General features: G+C 40.4%; 1 protein-coding gene across 1 annotated transcript in view; it reads right to left on the reverse strand.

Moving 5' to 3' along the window:
• The window catches only part of TEX26 (testis expressed 26), a 57,172-nt gene extending 33,032 nt beyond the window's left edge, over positions 1-24,140 (reverse strand). Inside the window, 5 exon segments of the mRNA XM_066254423.1 lie at positions 14,207-14,360; positions 16,212-16,385; positions 17,471-17,495; positions 22,767-22,851; positions 23,969-24,140. Of these exon segments, the coding sequence (XP_066110520.1) occupies positions 14,207-14,360; positions 16,212-16,385; positions 17,471-17,495; positions 22,767-22,851; positions 23,969-24,140 (610 nt within the window).
• Positions 24,141-24,791: the final 651 nt, after the last annotated feature.

Raw genomic sequence — 24,791 nt, forward strand, 5'->3', positions numbered from 1 at the left:
GAGAGAGAGAGAGGACTCAAATAAATAAAATTAGAAATGAAAATGGAGAAGTAACAACTGTCACCACAGAAATACAAAAGATTGTAAGAAAATACTACGAAGATTTATATGCCAAAAAAATGGACAACCTAGGTGAAATGGATAAATTCCTAGAAATATACATACAATCTTCCAAAACTCAATCTGGAAGAATCAGAAACTGTAAATAGACCAATTACAATAAATGAAATTGAAACAGTTATCAAAAAAGACTCCCAACAAACAAAAGTCCCAGACCGGATGGCTTCCCAGGCAAATTTTACCAAATATTCAAAGAAGAACTAACCTCTATTCTTCTCAAGCTATTTCAAAAAATTCAAAAGGAGAGATGACTCCCAAGCTCCTTTTATGAGGCAAGCATTATCCTCATTCCAAAACCAGGTAAAGACACTACAAAGAAAGAAAACTATAAACCAATATCCCTGATGAACATAGATGCTAAAGTTCTCAACAAAATGCTAGCAAACCAGATCCAGCAATACATTAAAAAAGTCATATATAATAATCAAGTGAGTTTTATTCCAGGGAGACAAGGCTGATACAATATTCGCAAATCAATCAATGTGACTCATCACATAAACAAAAAGAAGGATAAAAATCACACATTTATATCAATAGATGCAGAAAAAGCATTTGTAAAATCCAGCATTCATTTATGACCAAAACTCTCAGCAAAGTGGGAATACAGGAAACATACCTCACCATAATAAAGTTCATCTGTGACAAACCCACAGCCAACGTCATATGTTGTGGACCTTAAATGGCAAAAAGCCATTGTAGATTTGAGGCTTAGCAAAAGGCTAAGCTCTCCCCCCACCACCTCCATATTGGCTTTGATGCTGAGTATTTGCACCCACTTCACTTGCTTCCTTAAGTTGCTAGAAGCAATTTACCTGCCCTTCCTCTTACTCTTTGTTTGTTCAGATGTTGGTTGATTTCACTTATGCATGGTAGGGGGATTCCTGTTTATGCCTTAGAGAGTTCCTATTTTAGCTTCAGATGTGTAACTTTGTATCAAGGACTTCCTTGATTTGCATATGGCTATATAATAAAGCAAACTGGGGCTATGGGGCACTCGGATATTGCCATCAGCATTGAAGAGGCCTCCCAATCCCATCCTTTTTTCTTAATAAGTCTATTTTCTTAATTCCACACCATTCTCTCTCAAAACCCAGAATTAGGAGCTGCGCTGGTCCACAGCAGTCATACTCAAGGGCTAAAATTTAAAAGCAATCCCCTTAAGATCAGAAATAAGGCAGGGGTGCCCCCTTTCACCACTCTTATTCAACATAGTCCTGGAAGTCTTAGCCACAGCAATCAGACAAGAAGAAAAACCCTAAAGTCTCAGTCAAAAAACTACTGGACCTGATAAACAAATTTGGCAAGGTTACAGAATATAAAATTAATATTCAGAAATCAGTGGCTTTTTTATACACCAACAATGAACTGTCTGAAAGAGAAATTAAGGAAACAATCCCCTTCACTATTGCAAAATAATAATAATAATAAAATACCGAGGAGTAAATTTAACCAAGGAGGTAAAAGATTTGTACTCAGAAATAATAAGACATTGAAAAAAAAAATCAAGGAAGATACAAACAAGTGGAAGCATATACCATGTGCATGGATAGGAAGAATAAACATTAAAATGTTTATATTACACAAAGCAATTCATAAATTCAATTCAATTCCTATTAAAATACCAAGGCATACAGGTATTGATCGACTTATGACCTATGCAACTTATGACCATTCGACTTTACGACCACAATCGCTAGCCATGACTGCTCTGCGTCTGGCAGCGCAAGTGTTTCCAGCTGGGCGTACGACAGTGTGGACCAGCTTCTGGCAGCACTACCATCTCCATGTGCACCATTTCAACTGTTATCCCAGACTTGGCACAGCAATTTGTGTTTTGTGATTGGATATTTTTCATCAAACCCCTCCCAAGATGTCTACCAAGAGGAAATTGTCTTTGTCTATGCCTCAGCCTGCCAAGAAGAAAAGAAAGAAACAAAATGGTGTAGAGATGATACAAATGGCATAAAATGAACAAAGAAAATTATGATATATAACAATAATGAAAGAAAATTATGATAAAATATGACTTAAAGATTTTTATAACATCATTTCACAGTACTGTACATATAGCCTACTCAACTTACAACCAAATCGTGTTACGACTGGTCTGTCGGAACCAATCGTGGTCATAAGTCGAGCACTAGCTGTACTTCAAAGATATAGAACAAATATAAAAATTTATACGAACCCAAAAAATAAGCTGAATAGCCTCAGCATTCTTGAAAATGAAGAATAAAATGAGAGATATCACACTTCCTCATATCAAGTTATACTACAAGGCCATAGTAATGAAAACAGCTTGGTACTGGCATAAGAGCAGGCATATAGATCAATGATACAGAAGAGAGAACCCAGAAATAAATGCACACCTTTATGGTCAATTGATATTTGACAAAGAGGTAAGAGCATACAGTGGAGTAAAGACAATCTCTTTAATAAATGGTTTTGGAAAAATTGGACAGGGACATGCAAAAAAATGAAACTAGACCACCAACTTACACCATTCACAAAAATAAACTCAAAATGGATAAAAGACTGAAATGTAAGTCACGAAACCATAAACATCTTGGAAGAAAACATAGGCAGTAAACTCTCTGATATCTCTTGTAGCAATATTTTTGCTGATTTATCTCCATGGGCAAGTGAAATAAAGGACAAAATAAACAAATGGGATGCTATCAAACTAAAAAGCTTTTACACAGAAAAAGACACCATGATCAAAATAAAAAGACAACCCACACAATGGGAGAACATATTTGCCAATACTGGTGCAGCCACTGTGGAAAACAGCATGGAGTTTCCTCAAAAAATTAAAAATGGAACTGCCTTTTGACCCAGCTATCCCACTTTGGGGAATATATCCTAAGAATACCAAATCACTGATTCAAAAGAAGAAATGCACCCCCATGTTTATTGCAGCATTGTTTACAATAGTTAAGATCTGGAAACAGCCCAAGTGTCCCTCAGTAGACGAGTAGTTTAAAAAGCTGAGGTACATATACACAATGGAATACTATGGGGCTGTGAAAAAAAAGGAAATCTTACCTTTTGCGATGGCTTGGATGGGCCTGGAGATTATTATGCTAAGTGAAATAAACTAGGCACAGAAAGACAAATATCATAGATCTCACTTATATGTGGAATCTAATGAACAAAGTGAACTGAGGAATGGAATAGAGGCAGAGGCGGGGTCACAGGGAGCAGAGGGACAGCTGTCAGAGGGAAGAGGGATGAGGGGATGGGATCAGTGAAGGTGAAGGGATTAGTGAAATTATATATACATAACACAGAGATACAGACCACAAGATAGCAAATCCCAGAGGGAAGGGGGGAGGAAGTTAGGGGGAGGAGGCAAAGGAAGCATAATAGGGTACATGGGGGTGGGGGTAAGGAAGTTACAGTGAGTGGGAAACTTGAATCCATGTTAACACAATAAATTAAAATTAATAAAAATTTTTAAAAAGTTAGTGGCGGGGAGGTAGAGAGACAGACTCCTGCACGCTCCTGAACCAGGATCCACGCCGCAAGCCCTCTACTGGGAGATGCTCTGCCTACAAGGGGCCACTGCTCCAAGCTGTTTTAGCACCTGAGGCGAGGCCATAGAGCCATCCTCAGCACCAGGGGCCTATTTTGCTCGAATCATTTAAGCCATGGCTGCAGAAGAGAGAGAGAGAAGGAGGAAAGGGAGAGGTAGAGAGGCAGATGGTCACTTCTCCGGTGTGCCTTGACTGGAAATCAAGCCTGGGACTTGATTATGATATGCCAGCAAACATTCTACCGCTGAGCCAACCTGCCAGGGCACTCGCGCAGCAAATTTACAGAGCAACTGTTCTAGGCTAGAGGAGACTAATGGAAGGTGTCAGTTCTCCAGGAAAATCTTAAACTGATAGAATGTCTGAAACTGTATTTGAAAAGAATCTTGGTTGATAAAGTATTTGAAAAAAATTAATGACAGGTACATAGAAAACTAAGCAAATTAAAAAAAAATTAGTAACTCTAGTAGAAAAACACAACAACAAAAAAAGAAACATAATCAGAAACAACAACCTGACTCAGCAATAAATGTTTACACCTCATAATATATTATATTATCATAAGCACAATATAAACCCTAGGAATTGAATTACCCCAAATTTTGTAGTATAACTATATTTAGAGGATGGATGGAGTGTAGACAATTCCTGCCAGGGGTGAGGATGACGGAGACGCAAAGACCCGACTCGGGGGACCAGCTTCAGTGACACAGATCCATTTTATTCAGGAAGTAAGCCAGCTTAAATACACAGGTTCAGCCTATAGGGTGTTACAGCATGTTCCTCAAAACCAATGGCTGAAAAGATCAGTGAGCTGTGTGGTTGCCACTGAGCCACTTCCTTATACTGGGCAAGCTCCCTTCCAGGGTGTGCCCAGGAGGTTTCTGGGAGCTGGAGTATTCTCACAGCATTTCATCAGCCACAGCTGCTAGGAGCGCTCTGCGCTCCACCCACAATGGAGAAAGAGTGAGGAAGAGTCAACACTTCAATTGCCATAACAGGAAGTCAGTAATAATGTCTAAAATTTTTTTTATATAAATAAATTTTTATTTTAATGGGGTGACATCAATATATCAGGGTACATACATTCAAAGAAAACATTTTCAGGTTATTTTGTCATTTAGTTCTGTTGCATACCCATCACCCAAAGAGAGATCGTCCTCCGCCACCCTCCATCCAGTTCTCTCTGTACCCCTCCCCCTCCCCCTCTCCCTTTTGGCCTCCCCCCACCCCCCGTAACCACCACACTACCGTCCATGCCTCTTAGTCTCGCTTCTATGTCCCACCAATGTATGGAATCCTGCAGTTCCTGTTTTTTTCTGATTCGCTTATTTCACTCCGCACAATGCTGCTAAGACTCCACCATTCCGCTGTAAGTGATCCGATGTCATCATTTCTCCTGGCTGAATAGTATACCATGGTGTATATGTGCCCCGTCTTCTTCATCCAGTCCTCTATTTTTTTTTTTACAGTGATTAAGAGCCTTTAAGCAAACTCTTAGCCAATACAGCAAGAATCCATAAAAGAGTAGTGTCCTTAACATGTTCACCAAGTCCAAGTTGGCCCCATCACCATGCCAAATCCCTGAAAAATGCAACCCAACCACAGTTCAGTCTGTTAGGAGCTGTCATAGGGAGCAGGAGTCCAGGAAAGTTCCCCACAGGAAAAGTCTGCATGGCACTGGAATTGTTGTCACCATTCTATACTTTGCAGCTCATGTCGAAGTCCCAATGACCGCTGCTTCTAGCTGGTAATGATTCAGGTAGACTGGAAAAAGCCATTTGCAGCATGCATGGATATGGAGCTTCTGTTCTCCTCTGCCTGGAGAATTGAGACCAGGTTGCTTTTCCCTGGAGCTCTGTGACTGTGGCATGGTAAAGAGAACCTTGGGATACATTAAGCTGGGTGGCAAAGGTAAATTCATAATACAAGTTGGCAAAAGGAGGAAAGAGAGCTCTAAATTAGGAGTAGGTCCCAGCCTGAAATATGAGTGGGGCATTGAGGTAGGAGGGAAAAAGGAAACACTATATATTAAGCAAAGCAGCAGAAAATAGGACTATCAATACCCACAACAGAGATCTTTGAGGGAAGAATAAAAAACCTGACTATTCAGGCAAAACATAGTTAAGTGGCCCTTGTGCAAATGAGATCAGTTTACCTGCTTCTTGGAAGAAATACCCTAGGCTTGTCCACAGTGTCATAGATGGGGCCGACGGCCCTGGGCACCTTCAGCCTTCAGTGGCAAACCCCAGCTTTCTGGGCAAGGTTAGGTCATAGGTGGCTGGAGCAAGGCTGGAAGAGACTGAACCCTCCCTTAGAGGAACGAGGGGGAAGCCCACCTTCCAGTGTCCCTGTTTCCTCACAGCAGAGGCGTGTAAGCCTGGCAGGCTTTAGCTCAATGACCTTCCTTTCCACTATTGAAGCAGGATCCAGATGGCATCCTCTGAGACTCCTTTGGGGCGCTGGAGCCTTTAAGGGTGTATCCTAAAAGCTAGTAGTTCCCCTGATCTCTATTGGGCTTTTTCTGCCTCTAGGTATCTTAAAAGCCATTCTCAGAAGATCTCTCTGAGGGGTTTGAGGATCCCCATCCGCCTATATAAAACTTTTCCATATATCTGAAGCTATTTGGAAAAAGGCAAAACAGTGTTATTAGCTAGATCTAATAAAGAAGGTAGTAGTTTGTAGGTGAAAATGATTTGGTGTCTCCTGTTCATCAGCATTCAAAAGAAATGTAATTTTTTTTTTTTTTAAGTAAAAAGCATGATATGGTAGACCCGTCGGAGTCATTGGCCTAGTGTGCAGAATTCCCGGGTTTGATTCCTGGCTAAAGCATACAGGAGAAGCACCCATCTACCTCTCCAGCCCTCCCCCTCTCCTTCCTCTTTGTCTCTCTCCTCCCGCCCGCAGCCAAGGCTCCACTGGAGCAAAGCCACCCCAGGCACTAAGGATGGCCCCATGGCCTCCACCCCAGTCACTAGAATGGCTCTGGTTGTAACAAAGCAACACCCCAGATGGGCAGAGCATTCCCCCCGGTTGGCATGCCAAGTGGATCCCAGTCAGGCGCATGCTGGAGTCCGTCTGACTGCCTCCCCATCTCCATCCTCAGAAAAATACAAAAAATAAATAAATAAAAGAAAAAATACTACAAAAAAAGGGGGGGCATTCCCTTGTGCTAAAGCTCCAGGGAGCATGGAGTGAGCTTGAGTATGTCCTATGAAAAATGGAGCTCTATGTTGACATAAAAGTCTTTGAAGAAGGAGGAACTGCTGAAATAGTTTATCAGCATTTGTCCCTAAAACAGCAGTCTTTATAGTGGGAACACCATACATAAATATTTGCTGTCTGTCTATAGATCAAGGGAGGAATATGGCAAATGCTGAAAAGCCATGATCTTTGTGCCCCTCCCTTTCCCCAACCCCCTCCCTCACCTCCCCCCACCCTGTAACCCCAACACTGTTGTTCATGTCTCTGAGTCTCATCTTTATGTCCCACCTATGTATGAAATCATATAGTTCTTAGTTTTTTCTGATTTACTTCTTTCACTCAGTATAATGTTATCAAGGCCCATCCATGTTGTTGTAAAAGATCCTATGTCATCATTTCTTATGGCTGAGTAGTATTCCATAGTATATATATACCAAAGCTTTTTAATCCACTCGTCCTCTGATGGACACTTGGGCTGTTTCCAAATCTTTGCTATTGTGAACAATGCTGCCATAAACATGGTGGTGCATTTCTTCTTTTCAAACAGTGCTTTGGTGTTCTTGGGGTATATTCCTAACAGTGGTATAGCTGGGTCAAAAGGCAGTTCGATTTTTAATTTCTTGAGGAATCTCCATACTGTTTTCCACAGTGGCTGCACCAGTCTGCATTCCCACCAGCAGTGCAGGAGGCTTCCCTTTTCTCCACATCCTGGCCAGCACTTATTCTGTGTTGTTTTATTGATGAGCGCCATTCTGACTGGTGTGAGGTGATATCTCATTGTGGTTTTAATTTGCATTTCTCTAATCATTAGTGATGTTGAACATTTTTTCATATGCCTGTTGGCCATCTGTATGTCCTCTTTGGAGAAGTGTCTATTCATTTCTTTTGCCCATTTTTGGATTGGATTGTTTGTCTTCCTGGTATTAAGTTTTACAAGTTCTTTATAAATTTTGGTTATTAACCCCTTATCAGATGCATTGTCAAATATATTCTCCCATTGTGTAGTTTGTCTTTTTATTCTGTTCTTATTGTCTTTAACTGTGCAGAAGCTTTTTAGTTTGATAAAGTCCCATTTGTTTATCCTGTCTTTTATTTCACTTGCCTGTGGAGACAAATCAGCAAATATATTGGTGCGAGAGATGTCAGAGAGCTTACTGCCTATGTTTTCTTCTAAGATGCTTATGGTTTAACGGCTTACATTCAAGTCTTTTATCCATTTTGAGTTTATTTTTGTGAGTGGTATAAGTTGGTGGTCTAGTTTCATTTTTTTTGCAGGTAGCTGTCCAGTTTTTTCAACACCATTTGTTGAAGCGGCTGTCTTTACTCCATTGTATTGTCTTACCTCCTTTGTCAAATATCAGTTGTCCATAGAGCTGTGGGTTTATTTCTGGGTTCTCTGTTCTATTCCATTGATCTATGTGCCTGTTCTTATGCCAGTACCATGCTGTTTTGAGTACAATGGCCTTATAATATAACTTGATATCTGGAAGTGTGATACCTCCCGCTTTTTTCTTCCTTTTCAAGATTGTTTAGGTTATTCGTGTTCTTTTTTGGTTCCATATAAATTTTTAGAATATGTGTTCTATGTCTTTGAAGTAAGTCATTGGTATTTTAATCGGTATTGCATTGAATTTATAAATTGCTTTGGATAATATAGAGATTTTAATGATGTTTATTCTTCCTAACCATGAGCACGGTATATGCCTCCATTTATTCGTATCTTCCCTGATTCCTTTTATCAATGTTTTATAATTTTCCGAGTATAAGTCTTTACTCTCCTTGGTTAGATTTATTCCTAGGTACTTTATTTTTTTGGTTGCAATGGTAAAGGGGATTGATTCCTTGATTTCACTTTCTGACCGTTTATTATTAGTGTATAAAAATGCCTCTGATTTCTGAGTATTGATTTTATATCCTGCTACCTTGCCAAATTCATCTATCAGGTCTAGTAGTCTTTTGACTGAGACTTTAGGGTTTTCAATATACAATATCATGTCATCTGCAAATAATGATAGTTTTACTTCTTTTTTTCCAATTTGGATGCCTTTTATTTCTTTTTCTTGTCTGATTGCTGTGGCTAGGACTTCCAGAACTATGTTGAATAAGAGTGGTGAAAGGGGGTACCCCTTCCTTGTTCCTGATCTTAAGGGGATTGCTTTTAATTTTTGCCCATTGAGTATGATGTTGGCTGTGCGTTTGTCATAGAAGGACTTTATCATGTTGAGGTATGTTCCCTGTATTCCCACTTTGCTGAGAGTTTTGACCATGAATGGGTGCTGAATTTTATCAAATGCTTTTTCTGCATCTATTGAAATTATCATGTGGTTTTTCTCCTTTCTTTTGTTTATGTGATGAATCACATTGATTGATTTGCGAATATTGTACCAGCCTTGCCTCCCAAGAATAAATCCTACCTGATCATGGTGTATGATTTTTTCCATATATTGCTGGATCCGGTTTGCTAATATTTTGTTGAGGATTTTTGCATCTAAGTTCATCAGGGATATTGTCCTATAATTTTTTTGTGTGTTGTCTTTGCCTGGTTTTGTAATCAGAACTATGCTCGCCTCATAAAAGAAGTTTGGAAGTCTTCCTACCTCTTGAATTTTTTGAAATAGCTTGAGAAGGATAAGAGTTAGTTCTTCTTTGAATATTTGGTAGAATTCACTTGTGAAGCCATCAGGCTCAGGACTTTTCTTTTTTTCATTTTTCTGAAGCTGGAAACAGGGAGAGACAGTCAGACAGACTCCCGCATGTGCCCGACCGGGATCCACCTGGCACGCCCACCATGGGGCTATGCTCCGCCCACCAGGGCGCGATGCTCTGCCCATCCTGGGCGCCGCCATGTTGCGACCAGAGCCACTGTAGCGCCTGGGGCAGAGGCCACAGAGCCATCCCCAGTGCCCGGGCCATCCCCGCTCCAATGGAGCCCCGGCTGCGGGAGGGGAAGAGAGAGACAGAGCGAAAGCACGGTGGAGGGGTGGAGAAGCAAATGGGCGCTTCTCCTGTGTGCCCTGGCTGGGAATCGAACCCGGGTCCTCCGCACGCCAGGCCGACGCTCTACCGCTGAGCCAACCAGCCAGGGCCAGGACTTTTCTTTTTTGGGAGTTTTTTGATAGCTGTTTCAATCTCATTTGTTGTAATTGGTCTGTTTAGGTTTTCTGATTCTTCCAGATTGATTTTTGGAAGATTATATGATTCAAGGAATTTGTCCATTTCATCTAAGTTGTCTAGTTTTTTGGCGTAGAGTTCTTCATAGTATTTTCTTACAATATTTTGTATTTCTGTTGTGTCAGTTGTTATCTCTCCACTCTCATTTCTAATTTTATTTATTTGACTCCTCTCTCTTTTTTTCTTGGTGAGTCTCGTTAAAGGTCCATCGATCTTGTTTACCTTTTCAAAGAACCAGCTCTTGGTTTCATTGATCCTTTGTATTGTTTCTTTAGCCTCTATGTCATTTATTTCTGCTCTGATCTTTATTATTTCCTTCCTTCTACTAGCTCTGGGCTTTACTTGCTGTTCTTTTTCTAGTTCTTTTAGATGCAGGGTTAAGTTGTTTATTTGAGCTTTTTCTAGCTTCTTGAGGTATGCCTGTAATGCTATAAACTTTCCTCTCAGGACTGCTTTTGCTGTGTCCCATAAATTTTGAGTTGATGTATGCTCATTATCATTTGTTTCTAGGAATTTTTTAATTTCTTCTTTGATCTCAATGTTAACCTATTCATTGTTTAATAACGTGCTATTTAGTTTCCAAGGGTTTGAATGTTTTTAATTTTCCTATTGTGGTTGATTTCTAGTTTAATGCCATTGTGATCAGAGAAAGTGCTCGATATGATTTCAATCTTCTTCAATTTGTTGAGCCCGCTTTTGTGCCCTAACATGTGGTCTATTCTAGAGAATGTACCATGAGCGCTTGAAAGGAATGTATATTCTGCTGTTTAAGGGTGAAAGATTCTAAAGATATCTATTAAATCAAGTTGATCTAATATGTTCTTTAAGTCTGCTGTTTCTTTGTTAATTTTCTTTCTTGAGGATCTATCTAATGATGTTAATGGGGTATTGAAATCCCCTACTATTATAGAATTGCTGTTGATCTCACCCTTTAAGTCCATCAAAGTCTGCTTTATATATTTAGGTGCTCCTATATTAGGTGTGTAGATATTTATAATCGTTATATCTTCCTTTTGGATTGCTCCCTTTGTCATTATGTAGTGACCTTCTTTATCTCTAACTATGGTCTTTGTTTTAAAGTCCATTTTGTCTGATATAAGTATTGCTACCCCAGCTTTTTTTTCATTTCCATTTGCGTGAAATATTTTTTTCCATCCTTTTATCTTCAGTCTGTGTGCATCTTTTGATTTAAAGTGTGTCTCTTGTAGACAGCATATGTATGGGTCCTGTTTCCTTATCCACACAGCTACCCGATGTCTCTTGATTGGATCATTTAATCCATTAACATTTAAGGTTATTACTGATATGTAATTGTTTATTGCCATTTTTTTTTCTTTGAAACTGCATTCCTCTTTTGCTTTATTCTTTTTTTCCTTTGATCTGTTTACAACAGGTCCCTTAGCATTTCTTGCAGCCTTGGTTTGGTTGCAGTGAAATCCTTGAGTTGTTATTTTTTGTCTGTAAAGCTTTTTATTTCTTCTTCAATTTTAAATGATAGCCTTGCTGGATAAAGTAGTCTTGGTTGTAGGTTCTTGTTCTGCATTACTTTGAATATTTCTTGCCATTCCCTTCTGGCCTCAAGTGTTTCTGTTGAGAAGTCGGAAGACATCCTTATGGGGGCTCCTTTGTAGGTGATAGTCTTTTTTTCTCTAGCAGCTTTTAATATTTTCTCTTTATCATTTAGCTTTGGTATTTTAATTATGATGTGTCTTGGTTTTGGTTTATTCAGGTTTCTCCTTAATGGAGTTCTCTGTTCTTCCTGAACATGTGAAATGTTTTCCTGCCTTAATTGGGGGAAGTTTTCCGCTATAATATGTTTGAACAAAGTCTCTATCCCTTGTTCTTTCTCTTCTTCTTCAGGAACCCCTGTGATGCGGATGTTATTTCTCTTCATGTTGTCACAGAGCTCTCTTAGAGTTTCCTCAGACTTTTTGAGTCTCTTTTCTTTTTTCTGCTCTGCTTCCATGCCTTTATTTATTGTGTCCTCTAACTCACTGATTTGATTCTCTGCTTCATCCATCCTGCTTTTAATTCCTTCCATTGTATTCTTTATTTCAGATATTGTATTTGTCATTTCTGACTGATTCTTTTTTATTATTTCAATGTCCTTTTTTATATTTGTTATCTCTTTATTTAGGTTTTTGTAATGGCCATCTATTGTTGTTCTGATATCTTTGAGCATCCTAACAATTGTTATTTTAAACTCTGCATCTGGTAATTTGGTTATATCTGATTCACTTAGGTCCTTTTCTGGGGATTTCTCTTGGTTTATTTGTGTTATATTTCTCTGCCTCTGCATTTTCTCTTCACGGGAGTGGCTGTGATCACGTGCTCGGGTACACAAGGGTTGGTGGCCTTGGCCTTTGCCCCGCCCCTGTGTGTGACGTTATGCTCGGTCCTGAGGGCACTGGCAAGCACCTTTGCTCAGCTGCGGGTCTCCGCCTATTTCCGAGCTTTCGCCCTGCCCTTGCAGGACGATCCCACTCAAGGAACAGCTGCTAGCCTTGGCTCTACCTCCGGGCAGGGCTGCGTGCCCCAGCTCAGCTCCGTAGCGGAACTCCGCCTCTTCTGGGCTTTTGGCTCCACCCCCACGGGAGGAGCCGGCTACCAAGTCAGAGCACAAGCCTGGGTTGCATGGGCGGGGCAGGGCTGTGCTCCTCTGCCCTTGCTCAGGGGCTGGTCTCCACCCTTTCCGGGGTTCCCCCCCTTCTCCCGCAGGCTGGATTACAGGCTGCCGGCAGCTGAGCTTGACCGCTTTTGCACAACCCCTCCTCCCCAACCGGGCAAGATTGAGCTCACACCTGAGCCCAGTGGTGACCAGCCGGCTTCCGCCCCTGCCAGCAGAACCGTGCTTTTTTCTCCTGCTGCCACCCACTCTTCAGTGTGCCCTCAGCCGCGTGGGTGGGGGCGTTGCAGCTCGGACCTTAAGACTCACTACTGTAGACCCGAAAGCTCCCTCCTTCTATGCGACTCTGCTCTGAATGCCACGCGGGAGCTTGTTTGGCTGCTCTCCTGCTTCCCTTTGCTGGTATTGCTGTTTCCGGGGGAAATATTCACTTCAGCTTTGGGGAGTGAGTCATCCCAGGTGTTAGGGGGGCTATCTCTCAAAATGTTTCTCCCTATGCCTTGTAGATTACACTCTCTTCCCGTTACTGTGGTCCTCTCCTCTCTTCCCCCATCCCCAGGAGCCCCAGGTCATTGTTTTTGAGAGAGATGTTCTGCGCGGTCCCTTTAAGAAGGATCCTGGGTCTGAGAAATCAGACTCTCTCACAAACAGTATCCTGACTTGTTTCCAGCTAAATACTGTCCTTATGCCTCTTCTGGGCTCTGGGGCTGCAGGCTAGGGCTTTGTTCCTGGGGCTCACGACCCTTTCCCCTCTGCTAAATTCACTTCCCGCCACGCGAGTCTCTCCCTGCTGCCGTTCGCTCCGAGGAGCTGGGCAGCCCTCTCTACATTTCCGCGTTTCTGCTTTTCCTACCAGTCTCGATGTGGCTTCTTCAGTGTTCCTTGGTTGAAGAGTCCTCTTAGTTTAGTCCAAAGTTGGTTTTTCCAGATGATAGTTCATAAAATTAGTTTGTAATCCACTTTGGTTCTGGGAGGTAGATGCTGGTACGTCTGCCTACTCCAGCGTCATCTTGTCTCTCTCTCCATCTAAAATTTTTGAACCAAAAAATAGCAGTTATGAGCACATTATTTTTAAATATAGAGGATGACATAAAAAAAAACAGTTGAAATGACTGAAAATGATTGTCAATGTGGAGTAAGACTTGGCATGAATAAAGCTGCTTCTATTTCATTATGAGCCTGTAGGAAACTACTTTTTAAGTATATGCATGAACTGGTATAATAAAAGTTTTAATTTTTAAAAATAGTAAAGAAGCAGTTAAGAATTGGAACCAGTATGATTAACTCAAACACTTCATCTTCACGTGGTTCTCTTGTTCTTGTCCTTAAACTAAGAAGACTTTCCTGACCTCCTTCCCCACATTCAGTCAGATATCCCACTGTGTGCACCCACAGCACCCTACATTTTCCATAACATGTACCTTTTTATACTTGACTGTTTCTGTTGGTAAACTGACTTTGTCCATGTCTGTGCTGTACATTTCTTGAGAAAAGATACATCTGGTATCCAAGAACTTTAGCATAATAACAAGGAAGGAGAGAAATGACACACTTACCCTCAGTTCTGTCCAGTCTCTTCTAGCATGGAAAACTAACTGATTTGATATGGCCTTCCTGAGCTTATCCATAGAAGCAGCAATTTTCCAAGGGAAGTAGCTCTTCATTGACATTGAGTGACCTGGAGGTAGTGTCCAGTGAAAGTAGCCCTATCAATACAAACACAATTTTCACGAATATCCACATAGGTTCACTGAATGGTGTGTGTGCATGATTGCATGTGTGCATGCATGTGTGCATATTCTTTTGAGTCCTTTACACCCACGCACCACACTGCAGATGCTGTGTATGCAGGAGCCTGTCCACAGGAGCCATCAGCTTCTCCAGCTCTCAATTTATACAGGCACTTTGTCACTTCTTTGACATTTACATTGATGAAAGAAAATGTGATTGCAAAATCCAAAGAATTGTGCCTCCAAGTAGAAATGTCCAGACAGGACCAGAGGAAGAGAAGGTCCTGTGAATTTTAGCTTTGGTCACAGGTAAGACAGCTGTTGCTTTCCCTTGGGTACTCCAAGCCTTCTGCTCCTTTTTGCCTCCAAAGAGATTTATGATTATAAAACGTGGACCCTCCGTGCCTCTTTTCCATCTTCCGTCTCATCCCTCTTGCTTCCCTGTTCCCTGAGAAAATTGAAGGCATCAAAGAGAACTGCCCCTGGCCCACCACAGCCACCTCCCAGTCACTGCACCACATCTGTGACAGAAGAGGAGACCCGGACCTCCCAGCTGCGCCTGAGCCTCTCTGGTACCATAAAGCCTGCATGTAGTCTATGCCAGCACATCACCTCAACAATTCTCACCTTGCTAGCAACTTTCATTCCTCCCTCTCTCGGGTGGTTTTAATCTGTACCCAAGCTTGCCTTTATTTCTCCTATCTTAAAAAGAAAACTCTTCACCCAACTCCCCTTTCTACTATTTTCAGTTTGTCTTTACACTGAAATTCTTTTTTTCTTTTTGTGACAGAGATAGAGAGAGAGACAGAGAGAGGGACAGATGGGGCAGACAGACAGGAAGGGAGAGAGATGAGAAACATCAATTCTTAGTTGTGGCACCTTAGTTGTTCATTGCTTTCTCATATGTACCTTGACCGAGGGGCTGCCCCAAAGCGAGTGACCCCTTGCTCAAGCTAGCGACCTTGGGCTCAAGCTAGCAATCATGGAGTCATGTCTGTGATCCCATGCTCAAGCCAGTGACTCTGTGCTCAAGCTGATGAGTTCTGCTCGAGCCAGATGAGCCCATGCTCAAGCCAGCAACATTGAGGTTTTGAACCTGGGTTCTCTGCATCCCAGTCTAACACTCTATTTACTGTGCCACCACTCAGTCAGGCTACACTGAAATTTTTCAAAATACTCATTGTCCTGAATTTGTCTTTTAAGTCTCTTTTAACTTTTAGATTCCTGTCCTGACCTGATTGGTTGGCTCAGTGGTAGAGTGTTAGCTTGGTGTGTGGATATCCTGGGTTTGATTTAAAGGCAAGGCACACGGAAGAAGAGATCATCTGCTTCCCCATCCCTCTCCCTCCTTTCTCTCTCTCTTCTCCTCCCATGGCTCAATTGGTTCAAGTACATTGACCCCAGGTACTGAAGATGGCTGATAGTGCCTCCACCCCAGGTGCTAAAAATAGCTCAGTTGCTAGCATCAGCCTCAGACAGGGGTTGCTAGATCCTGGTTGGGGCACATGCAGGAGTTTATCTCCCCTCCTCTCACATGGAAAAGAAGAAAAAAAATATTTTTTTAAGATTAAAAAAATTAGTTTCCCTCTCTATCCCCTTCTTTCCTTTACAATTTTTCTGTGTGGCTCTCACTTCAATTTTTAAGTCTTCTTAAAAATGAGGTGATAGGGAAGAAGTAGTTTTAAATAAATGTGAAAAGGAAGACAAAAAGAGTCTAAAAAGAATCATAACTGTAGATAAGGAAGGATCTTTGGGAAATATTCAAACTCTCAGTAATAGATTATTGATACAGCATTGAATTCAGCAGACATGTAGATATTATCTTACTTGACTGAAGCGAGGATTGTGGCTCCCAATCTCTCTTGGAGTCCCAGCTTTGATCAAATCTTCTTTAGACTGTAATTTCCCAATGCACTTGTACTCATCATTGTAATATGTCTGATTGGGAAGGGGATCACTAAGTTAAAATGTATATTCTAATGTTCGTATACTTTTTTTACTCTGAGAAAAGATAGTGTAAAGTAGAGTAAGGCATTAAATACTAAGTCTCACAACAGTACACATGTCAAAGAATTTTACACGTTATTTTTTTTTAAGATTGTATGGCTTAAGATTCGATGCCAGCCCTGGCCGGTTGGCTCAGTGGTAGAGCATCGGCCTGGCGTGCAGGAGTCCCGGGTTCGATTTCCGGCCAGGGCACACAGGAGAAGCGCCCATCTGCTTCTCCACCTCTCCCCCGCTCCTTCCTCTCTGTCTCTCTCTTCCCCTCCCGCAGCGGAGGCTCCATTGGAGCAAAGATGGCCCGGGCGCTGAGGATGGCTCTGTGGCCTCTGCCTCAGGCGCTAGAATGGCTCTGGATGCAACAGAGCGACGCCCCAGAGGGGCAGAGCATCGCCCCCTGGTGGGCATGCCAGGTGGATCCAGTCAGGCGCATGTGGGAGTCTGTCTGACTGCCTCCCCATTTCCAGCTTTGGAAAAATGCAAAAAAAAAAAAAAAAAAAGACTCGATGCCAGAAATCATTTAATTTCCAGAATTGCCTGAAAAGAACCAATCTTGTATTTTAGAATAGATCCATGAGAGGCTAAAATGAAGTTTAAAAGAATAACAATGAGAATTTATTAATTTTAAAATTCATTAAAAAAATTTTTTTCTCATTGATTTGAGAGAGAAAAAAGATAGAGAAAAGCATCAACTCATTCTACTTAATTATTCTATGTTTAGTCATGTGCTCATTGATTGCTTCTCTATGTGACTGGGGATTGAACCTATGACCACAGTGTGATAGGATGATGCTATATCCACTGAGCCACCTGGACAGGGCCTTAATTTATTTTTTTAAAGACCTAAGTACTCTTCTTTAAAAACAGTACTTCTGTGTCACCAAATAGTTGGTAAAGAAAAGTTTCTCTCTTTAGAAATATTTCAGTTAATAAAAGGAAGAAATATTAAAATGAGGATATCACTGGTTTACAAGTCCCAGACAAGACAATGCATCCTGGTGGTGACCAGCAGTTTTCACTCCCAGCTCAAAGAGATGGGCCACAGGCAGAATGGACGGACATGCACAACACCACTGATTACATACTTTTGCCAAAATAGTCAACCTGAATCTGATGAGTTTTTAGAATGTCAGATTACAGCAACTCTACTAAACAAATATTTTAATCACATGATGGGAATGAAATCAGCAAAACCCAGAGCAATAATCCATTTCTTCCACAAAGAAATTCTCGGGGGAAAAAAAAGAGGAGAATCTGTAGGTTAAATGGGGTAAAAGATATAATAACCAAATGAAATGTGTAAACCTTATTTGGATTCAATTTTAAACCAACCATTTAAAAATTATGACACAATTGGGAAAGATTGATTGCTGATTGGGTATATTTGATATTAAGAAATTTTTCAGGTGAAATAACAGTATTATTATATATTTTTTAAAAGTCTCTCTTTTAGAGATACACAAAAAATATTTAGAATTGAAATGATATGTAATGCCTGGCATCTGTTTCAATATTATCCAGTGGGAAGAGGGGTGCACAGGGAATTGTCCGTGTGCTCTTGATTACTAAAGCTGGGCACTAGCTGGAGACTCGCTGTGTATATCTGAAATTCTTCATATTGACTTTTATTCAAAAAGAGGGCAGGGTTAGATTCAGATTATGTCTGTAAGAAACCAAACATCTTGAAAGTGGGGTATGTTTGGGTGATGGATTATTTTAATTGTCACCCAGATGTGTGGTACTAAATCAAAGGGAAGTAATCACAGATACATGTGAAGATGCTCCAAAGGGAACAGAGCACAAGTAGCTTTAAAGGGACTGATTTTCAGATCTCCATTTGTGAGTATATTCTTTCCTAGCAGGTGTCTTCCTGAGAGCCAACCTGCAGAGCTAAGGTTTCTTTCTTTCCTGTGGCCCGTTCTTCCTTCCACCTCCACCACAGGGTCTTATGAAGATGCATTACATCTCACCTGAAAGAGTGAAGGGTGAGGCATCACCAGGGTATTATAGTCTGTGCGGATGTTCTGAATTTAGGTACATTATAGAGGCATCGCTGAGAGTAATGTCTAGTTTTCTATCTCCTAAAAGTTAGAAAATGCCCGTTGCTCTTTAGGGAGAAGCCCATTAGAAGAGAGCAGAGCATATAGAATGCTTCGCATGTCTGGTTTCCCCACATATCTAAAGCAGTATTTGGGGGGGGGCTTTAAAAGAATCTCTAGGGGTAGGTCTTCAGCTGGAGAGAAAAGTCCATCTGAGCAGACGAGCAGGGGAGGATGGTGATGCTCGTTCTTTTAAATGTAACTGGAATCTTTGCCAAAGTGACTAGATTTTTAAAAATTCACTGGAACCTAAGAATCTTGTGACTTTGTTTTTTCATATTTCATGGTCCTCATTCAATAAGGTACTTAAATCTTATTTTTAAACCCAATCATTTTATAAAATATTTACCCCAGTACAGCCAGTCTTCATTTCATTTCATGTTGTAAAATATTAACAACACATGACCGTGTATGCTGGCTTGCCAAACCAATTAATTTTCACCACATACAACTTTATCTTTTATTAAATGCATAATAAATGTTTGATTTGGTATCTAAAGAATTCAGCAAAATTATTTAATTTCTATATATGATTATTTTTTAATTATTCCCAAATGCTAAACACCAAAGTTCTAGACACTTGAGAACATAATTAACTAAGGAACATGTTTTATTAATTAATTTATTTTTATCATACTGCTCACTTCACAGGTAACTTACATATTTGATTGAATTGTTTTTATTACTTGGATATAATTAATCATATTAGACTTAATCTTTTTATACTTCCCTACTTTTAATAATCTTTGCTAAACTATATATTTCATAATTTATCAATAGCTTTCATAATATTCCTCAAAACATATATTGTAGGATACAACTCTACACCAGTATAAATGACAGTTAACTGCAAAGCAAAAGTTAATAAGAGACAGGAAATCTTGGAATATGTTGGCCATAAAAAGACACTGGCCTAAGTTACTCAAGTACATATACACAAAATTCTTTAAAAAAATGCCTACAAAAACCAAATATACTTTATAATTAATAAGCTCTAAAACTCTGACTCCTCTTGTATCTTTCTTCATAAAAAAAAAAAATGCAGGGTTGGGGATGAAACAAATAAAAAAAAAAAAAGACCTGTATAACTCTCTAATTCTAAGTACTAAACTATAACTTTTAAAACTCAATAAATAGCCTAACCAGGTGGTGGCACAGTGGATAGAGCGTCAGACTGGGATGCAGAAGACCCAGGTTCGAGACCCCGAGGTCGCCAGCTTGAACGCGGGCTCATCTAGTTTGAGCAAGAGCCCACCAGCTTGAACCCAAGGTTGCTGGCTCCAACAAGGGGCTGCTCGGTCTGCTGAAGGCCCACGGTCAAGGCACATATGAGAGAGCAATCAATGAACAACTAAGGTGTTGCAACGTGCAATGAAAAACTAATGATTGATACTTTTCATCTCTCTCTATCCCTGTCTATCCCTCTCTCTGACTCACTCTCTGTCTCTGTAAAAAAAAACAAAAAATAAAACCTGGAAAAAAAAACTCAATAAATATGCAAAAATGCTATTCCTCAGGACTAAATCCACCTAAAAATTCCAGTCCTCTACACATTATACATATCACCCAATATATCTTTTGCCTCACAAGTCCCGAGCGTAAAATATTTGTAACAATATATTAACAATTATTTGAATCAGCAGTGTAGTCAGACTTTGACTATAAATAAACCTAATTTTTCTTGGTGGTTGACAACAAAGACTGATTTTTACCAACAAGGTAAACATGTGAAAATTGTATGAATTAAATCTTCAGCTTGAAGATTTTGATAAACATATAAGTATGTGATCATAAAAGCTTTTTATGAAAAAAGTATTATAATGGAAAGCATTTATTGAAATCAATGTTTCCATTTTCTAACTCCTTTTTTAGAATATAATATTAAACAGGTTTCCTCCAAGTAAAAGAGTTATGTGTAATTTATAGTCATTTGTTAAGACATGCCTTTTCAATATACTTCTCAGAAAATGAGACAGGAAATAATTCAATACCTGGATGACAAATCATCTAATTATTTGCTTTCAATAAAATGAACCAGTACCTATCCATGGTGTCAGCTGATCAATCATTAAAAATATAACTCAGAGTTCAGAGTGTTGAATGACAGTAAAGATGTCTTTTATTCATGTATATTTACTTATGTGAACAATATTTCTCAACACTAGCATCTACAAATTTTAAAATAATTTATAGAGTCAGAAAAAAATTAATTCTGAATGTAGTCTCATTCTGAAAGTCATAACACTCAAAATTAGATAATAAACTCACTGAAAATAAAACAGCCTCATTATCTCATTAAAGATGTAGTTCCAAAAAATTTATTTTTTTTATTTAGTAATCATTAACATTTGAATGTATTTATTGCTTTGAGCAAGTGTGTGCTAAAAATAATTGTGATAATTCAATATTTAGGGTCACAAAACATATTTAAAACTTAATTTCAATTAATATACTAAAATAGTTGCCAAGAAGTATAATGGAGTGATCGAAAAAATTGCTTTTAAACACAAAATATATTACAGCAGGGTAAAATCCTATCGAGGAAGTAGAATGGAAATAAGAATTCAAGAAAGAAAAGAAAAAAAATAAATTATCTATTAAAGAAGAGCTTGTAGGTGCATTGTTTAAAAGAATCATGTAGTGTGTATCAATTTTCTAAGGTGTTTAGATTACCCATTGGTTATATTCAGAGAAATGAGTTAACAGTTTTATTTTTTAATGTCAATATTTAGGATGGCTTGAAATTTTATCTTTTGCAGCTATTTAAGTTGGTGACGAAAATTTTTCTGTGAACTTGAACATGTGAGTTTGAGGCCCACTGACCTAGACTTGGTGTGCCCTTTTTAGGGTTTCATCCCAAATGATTCTCCTTCAGACGACTGTTACTGTCTGGAAAGCTGGCGGAATCGTTACTGTCAGAGGATGAAACTCCCAGGGAAGGATGTAATATGATGGAGTGGGATAGCCAAATCCCTAGAGTCAGTGGCCTTGCAGCCCTGCACTGTTTGGAAGTCTGTCCTTTGTTATGCTGGGGCAATGAATGCAAAGCAACATTTTAAAGGAAGCTCTCAGCTCTATTCTGTGCTGCTACTTTCATTCTGTCCTCAGCACAACCACCAACCACACACTAAGCCACAGATAACTTGCTTCTTGCCTCAGGTTGCAAAAATAATACAAGTTAGAGCAGGGAGCTGAGGGTAGCATCCACTCTTGCCTGACTCCATAGCCACAGCCTTGCCAGTATGCCATCTGACCCTTGATCATTTGAACTTGTAAGGTGAAAAGATCCTCTTTACTGGAAACAATTCACAGAGTAAACACAGACCAGGTGAAGCGTCTCCATGTTAATTTCCCACCTACCACTCATGCCATGAAAGATGCCAGGCCTCTCCTAATTTCACTCTCACTCCTCTACTAATGAGCTCAGAGAGGCTGCTGACATGTAGAAATTCCCACCATCCACATTTCAGGTGGAATTGGAAAAGTTGCCGCCAACATTGTTGTAGGAAGCAAAAAGTGGAGGAGTGGGGGTAAGGGTAAGGGAACTGTGGCCTGGCCTTCCTCCAGCTTCCAAGATAAGTCTTGATAAATATGCTAACAACTGGTCATTCTTCCACAGCTCAGGCAATGGATTCAATTCCACTAGCCTGCTTATGGCTCTTTTGAAAACATGACACACAGTAACTTGATGAAAAACCCATGGGTCGCCTGACCGGGCAGTGGTGCAGTGGATGGAGGGTCAGACTGGGATGCGGAGGACCCAGGTTCGAGACTCCGAGGTCCCCAGCTTGAGTGCGAGGTCATCTGGTTTGAGCAAAGCTCACCAGCTTGAGCGCAGGGTCGCTGGCTTGAGCAAGAGGTCACTCAGTCTGCTGTAGCCACCCCCCATGCCCCCACCCTGGTCAAGGCACATATGGGAGAGCAATTAATGGGCAAGTAAGGAGCCGCAATGAGGAACTGATGCTTCTCAGCTCTCTCCATTCCTGTCTGTCCCTCTCTCAGACTCTCTCTGTCACTGTGGCAAAATTAATTAATTAATTAATTAATTAATTTTTAAAAGGAAAAAAAACCCCATGGGTCCGTTTTCTTAGTTTTTCTGCTGGAGGTTTGGACGGTTTTGAAGTGGGGGTAGGGGCACTCTCTAGTGCTTGGAGGAGAACTGTGTCTGCAATACGTCCTACCTGAACGCATTTTTCAGAAGCCCTCTCTGGTTTCTTTTCTATTTGTTTTGAATTCTGAATAATCAGAGTATGTGTATCAATCTAGCCCTGTAGGGATGTACCGAGTTAAAGCACACACTGCTCCTGTCATAGGTGTGAACGCAATCATCATCATGTTGGTATAGGAGTCCCAGTGGGGACCAACTGCTAAAAGTACAGTAAAACAGTTTGTAATGGGTCAAACCAGCCTATACTGGTCAAATATTGTTTTAATAATTAAAATAACTTTGCAAGAGAAAAATGTTTTGGATGGTAATTTTGAGTCTAAAGGAATAAAGGCCAACTTGTGGCCTATAATTAAGGGAGGAAGCTCAATTTAATTATCTGAATTTTCCCACTTAGTGACCAACTTTTCATACATCACATTAGACAAACCTATAAACACATAAAATGATAGTGCATAAAGAGGCTCAGAGTCTACATGCAGGTTTCATCCCGGACACCGTCTCCTTGCTCCTCCTTCTCTGTGCTCATTATCACCTGCTTCCTATCCCTCCTCCCAGGTAGTCCATGTTAACAAGTGTGCCTGTTTCCTCCCAGACTTTTATAACTGTTTTGATATATTCATATACTGATTTACATAGACACATAAATGCATTGACATATAGGGTTTTAATTCTCACAATTTTTTTACAAAAATGGGCTCTTTAAACCTATAAAATTTTATTAACCAATGTCACCCCAATAAATTCAATAAAAAGTTCTAAAAAAGGATGCTCATATTATACCAAGGGTCCTTTTCTTCTGTCATATAACAGTGTCATATGGGAAACCCCTCAAACTCCTCTGCTGCAGCTCTGGTTGATTCTTTATAATGACTGTGCAAGATTCTGTGATATAAATAATTGCATAAAAATCTGACAGTGGGTGAGATCAACAAGAGAGGAAGCATGGTTGGAGGAGATGGAGCCTGTGGCATGCCAACATCAAGAGCTGGGGCCAGGAGGGGCAGCCAGGGAAGGGCCTTGAGGACAACAGTCAGAGAGCTAAGAGGAGAACCAGGGGCGTGGTGTCCTGGACCCCGGAGGAAGGGATCACTTACGGCAAATGCTGTTGGCTGGTTGCAGAAGGATGAGGACTGAGAAGTCACCATTAGGCAGATGCTAGCAACAACAGGATTTATCTGCCTTATATGCCCATTGTCAACAAAGCACTACCCAATTTCTTAAAGACATATATATACATATATATATGTATAAATTTACATATATATATATATATAAATTTAAGTCAGTCCTCTCATTCTTCATATTCAGGCAGTTACTTGCCGCCTTTTCCATTTCACTAGGACCTGAGTTGACATGCTTGATTACAATAGTGTCTGTGGCCATCACCTTGCCCCAAGAACACTGCAGCTCTTCACTGCAAGCTTTGCCCCCACTCCCACTTCTGGCACACAACGGCTGCCAAGGATCTGTCTCATGTACTTCTTCCATTTTCCAGTGTTCCTCAGATCTGTATGCCACTGCCAAGCATACAGAGCCCTGACCAAACGTTTCATTTTTGCCACCTGTGTGCTTCTTATTGCTCACCACCTCAACCCTCCCACCAGGGCTTATGTTTGAGCGAACAGGCCCATGGGTTCAGCCGGACAGCCAGACCTACTCCTCTGGACAATTTACCTGCTGCCTTCACACAGGTTGAGTTTTGCCTCCACCAAGAGGCTTTCCGTCAACTAAAGCCTCAGCCCTATGTGTCACACTCCCAAGCCTTTCCCACCCTTTTAATACTAGTCTGGGCTCAACACACACTTCTGCTGTCCACACTCTGATCCTTTGATACTCCTGCTGCAGTGGAAATCACTGTACATTTAAAGTATTTTATCCCACCAGCAGAATCAAATGCCCTAAGTTAAGAGAACCTCAAGTATAGTCAAGTCAATGGCAAGAAACTGTGAGGTGCTGCTCTTCAAATAAGTCATTTAACTTGACTGCAACCTCTGAAAAATGCTGACAGCTACCAGAGGCTAGAAGAGCCAAGAAGGGATTGTCCTTTAGAGCCACGAGACGTAGTGCAGTTCTCCAACACCTTAATTTTGGGCTTCCAGGCCTCCAGAATCTGAGAGAATAAATTTCTGTTGTTTTAAG

Source organism: Saccopteryx bilineata, chromosome 2, assembly GCF_036850765.1.
Source record: "Saccopteryx bilineata isolate mSacBil1 chromosome 2, mSacBil1_pri_phased_curated, whole genome shotgun sequence".
Classification (NCBI taxonomy): Eukaryota; Metazoa; Chordata; class Mammalia; order Chiroptera; family Emballonuridae; genus Saccopteryx; species Saccopteryx bilineata.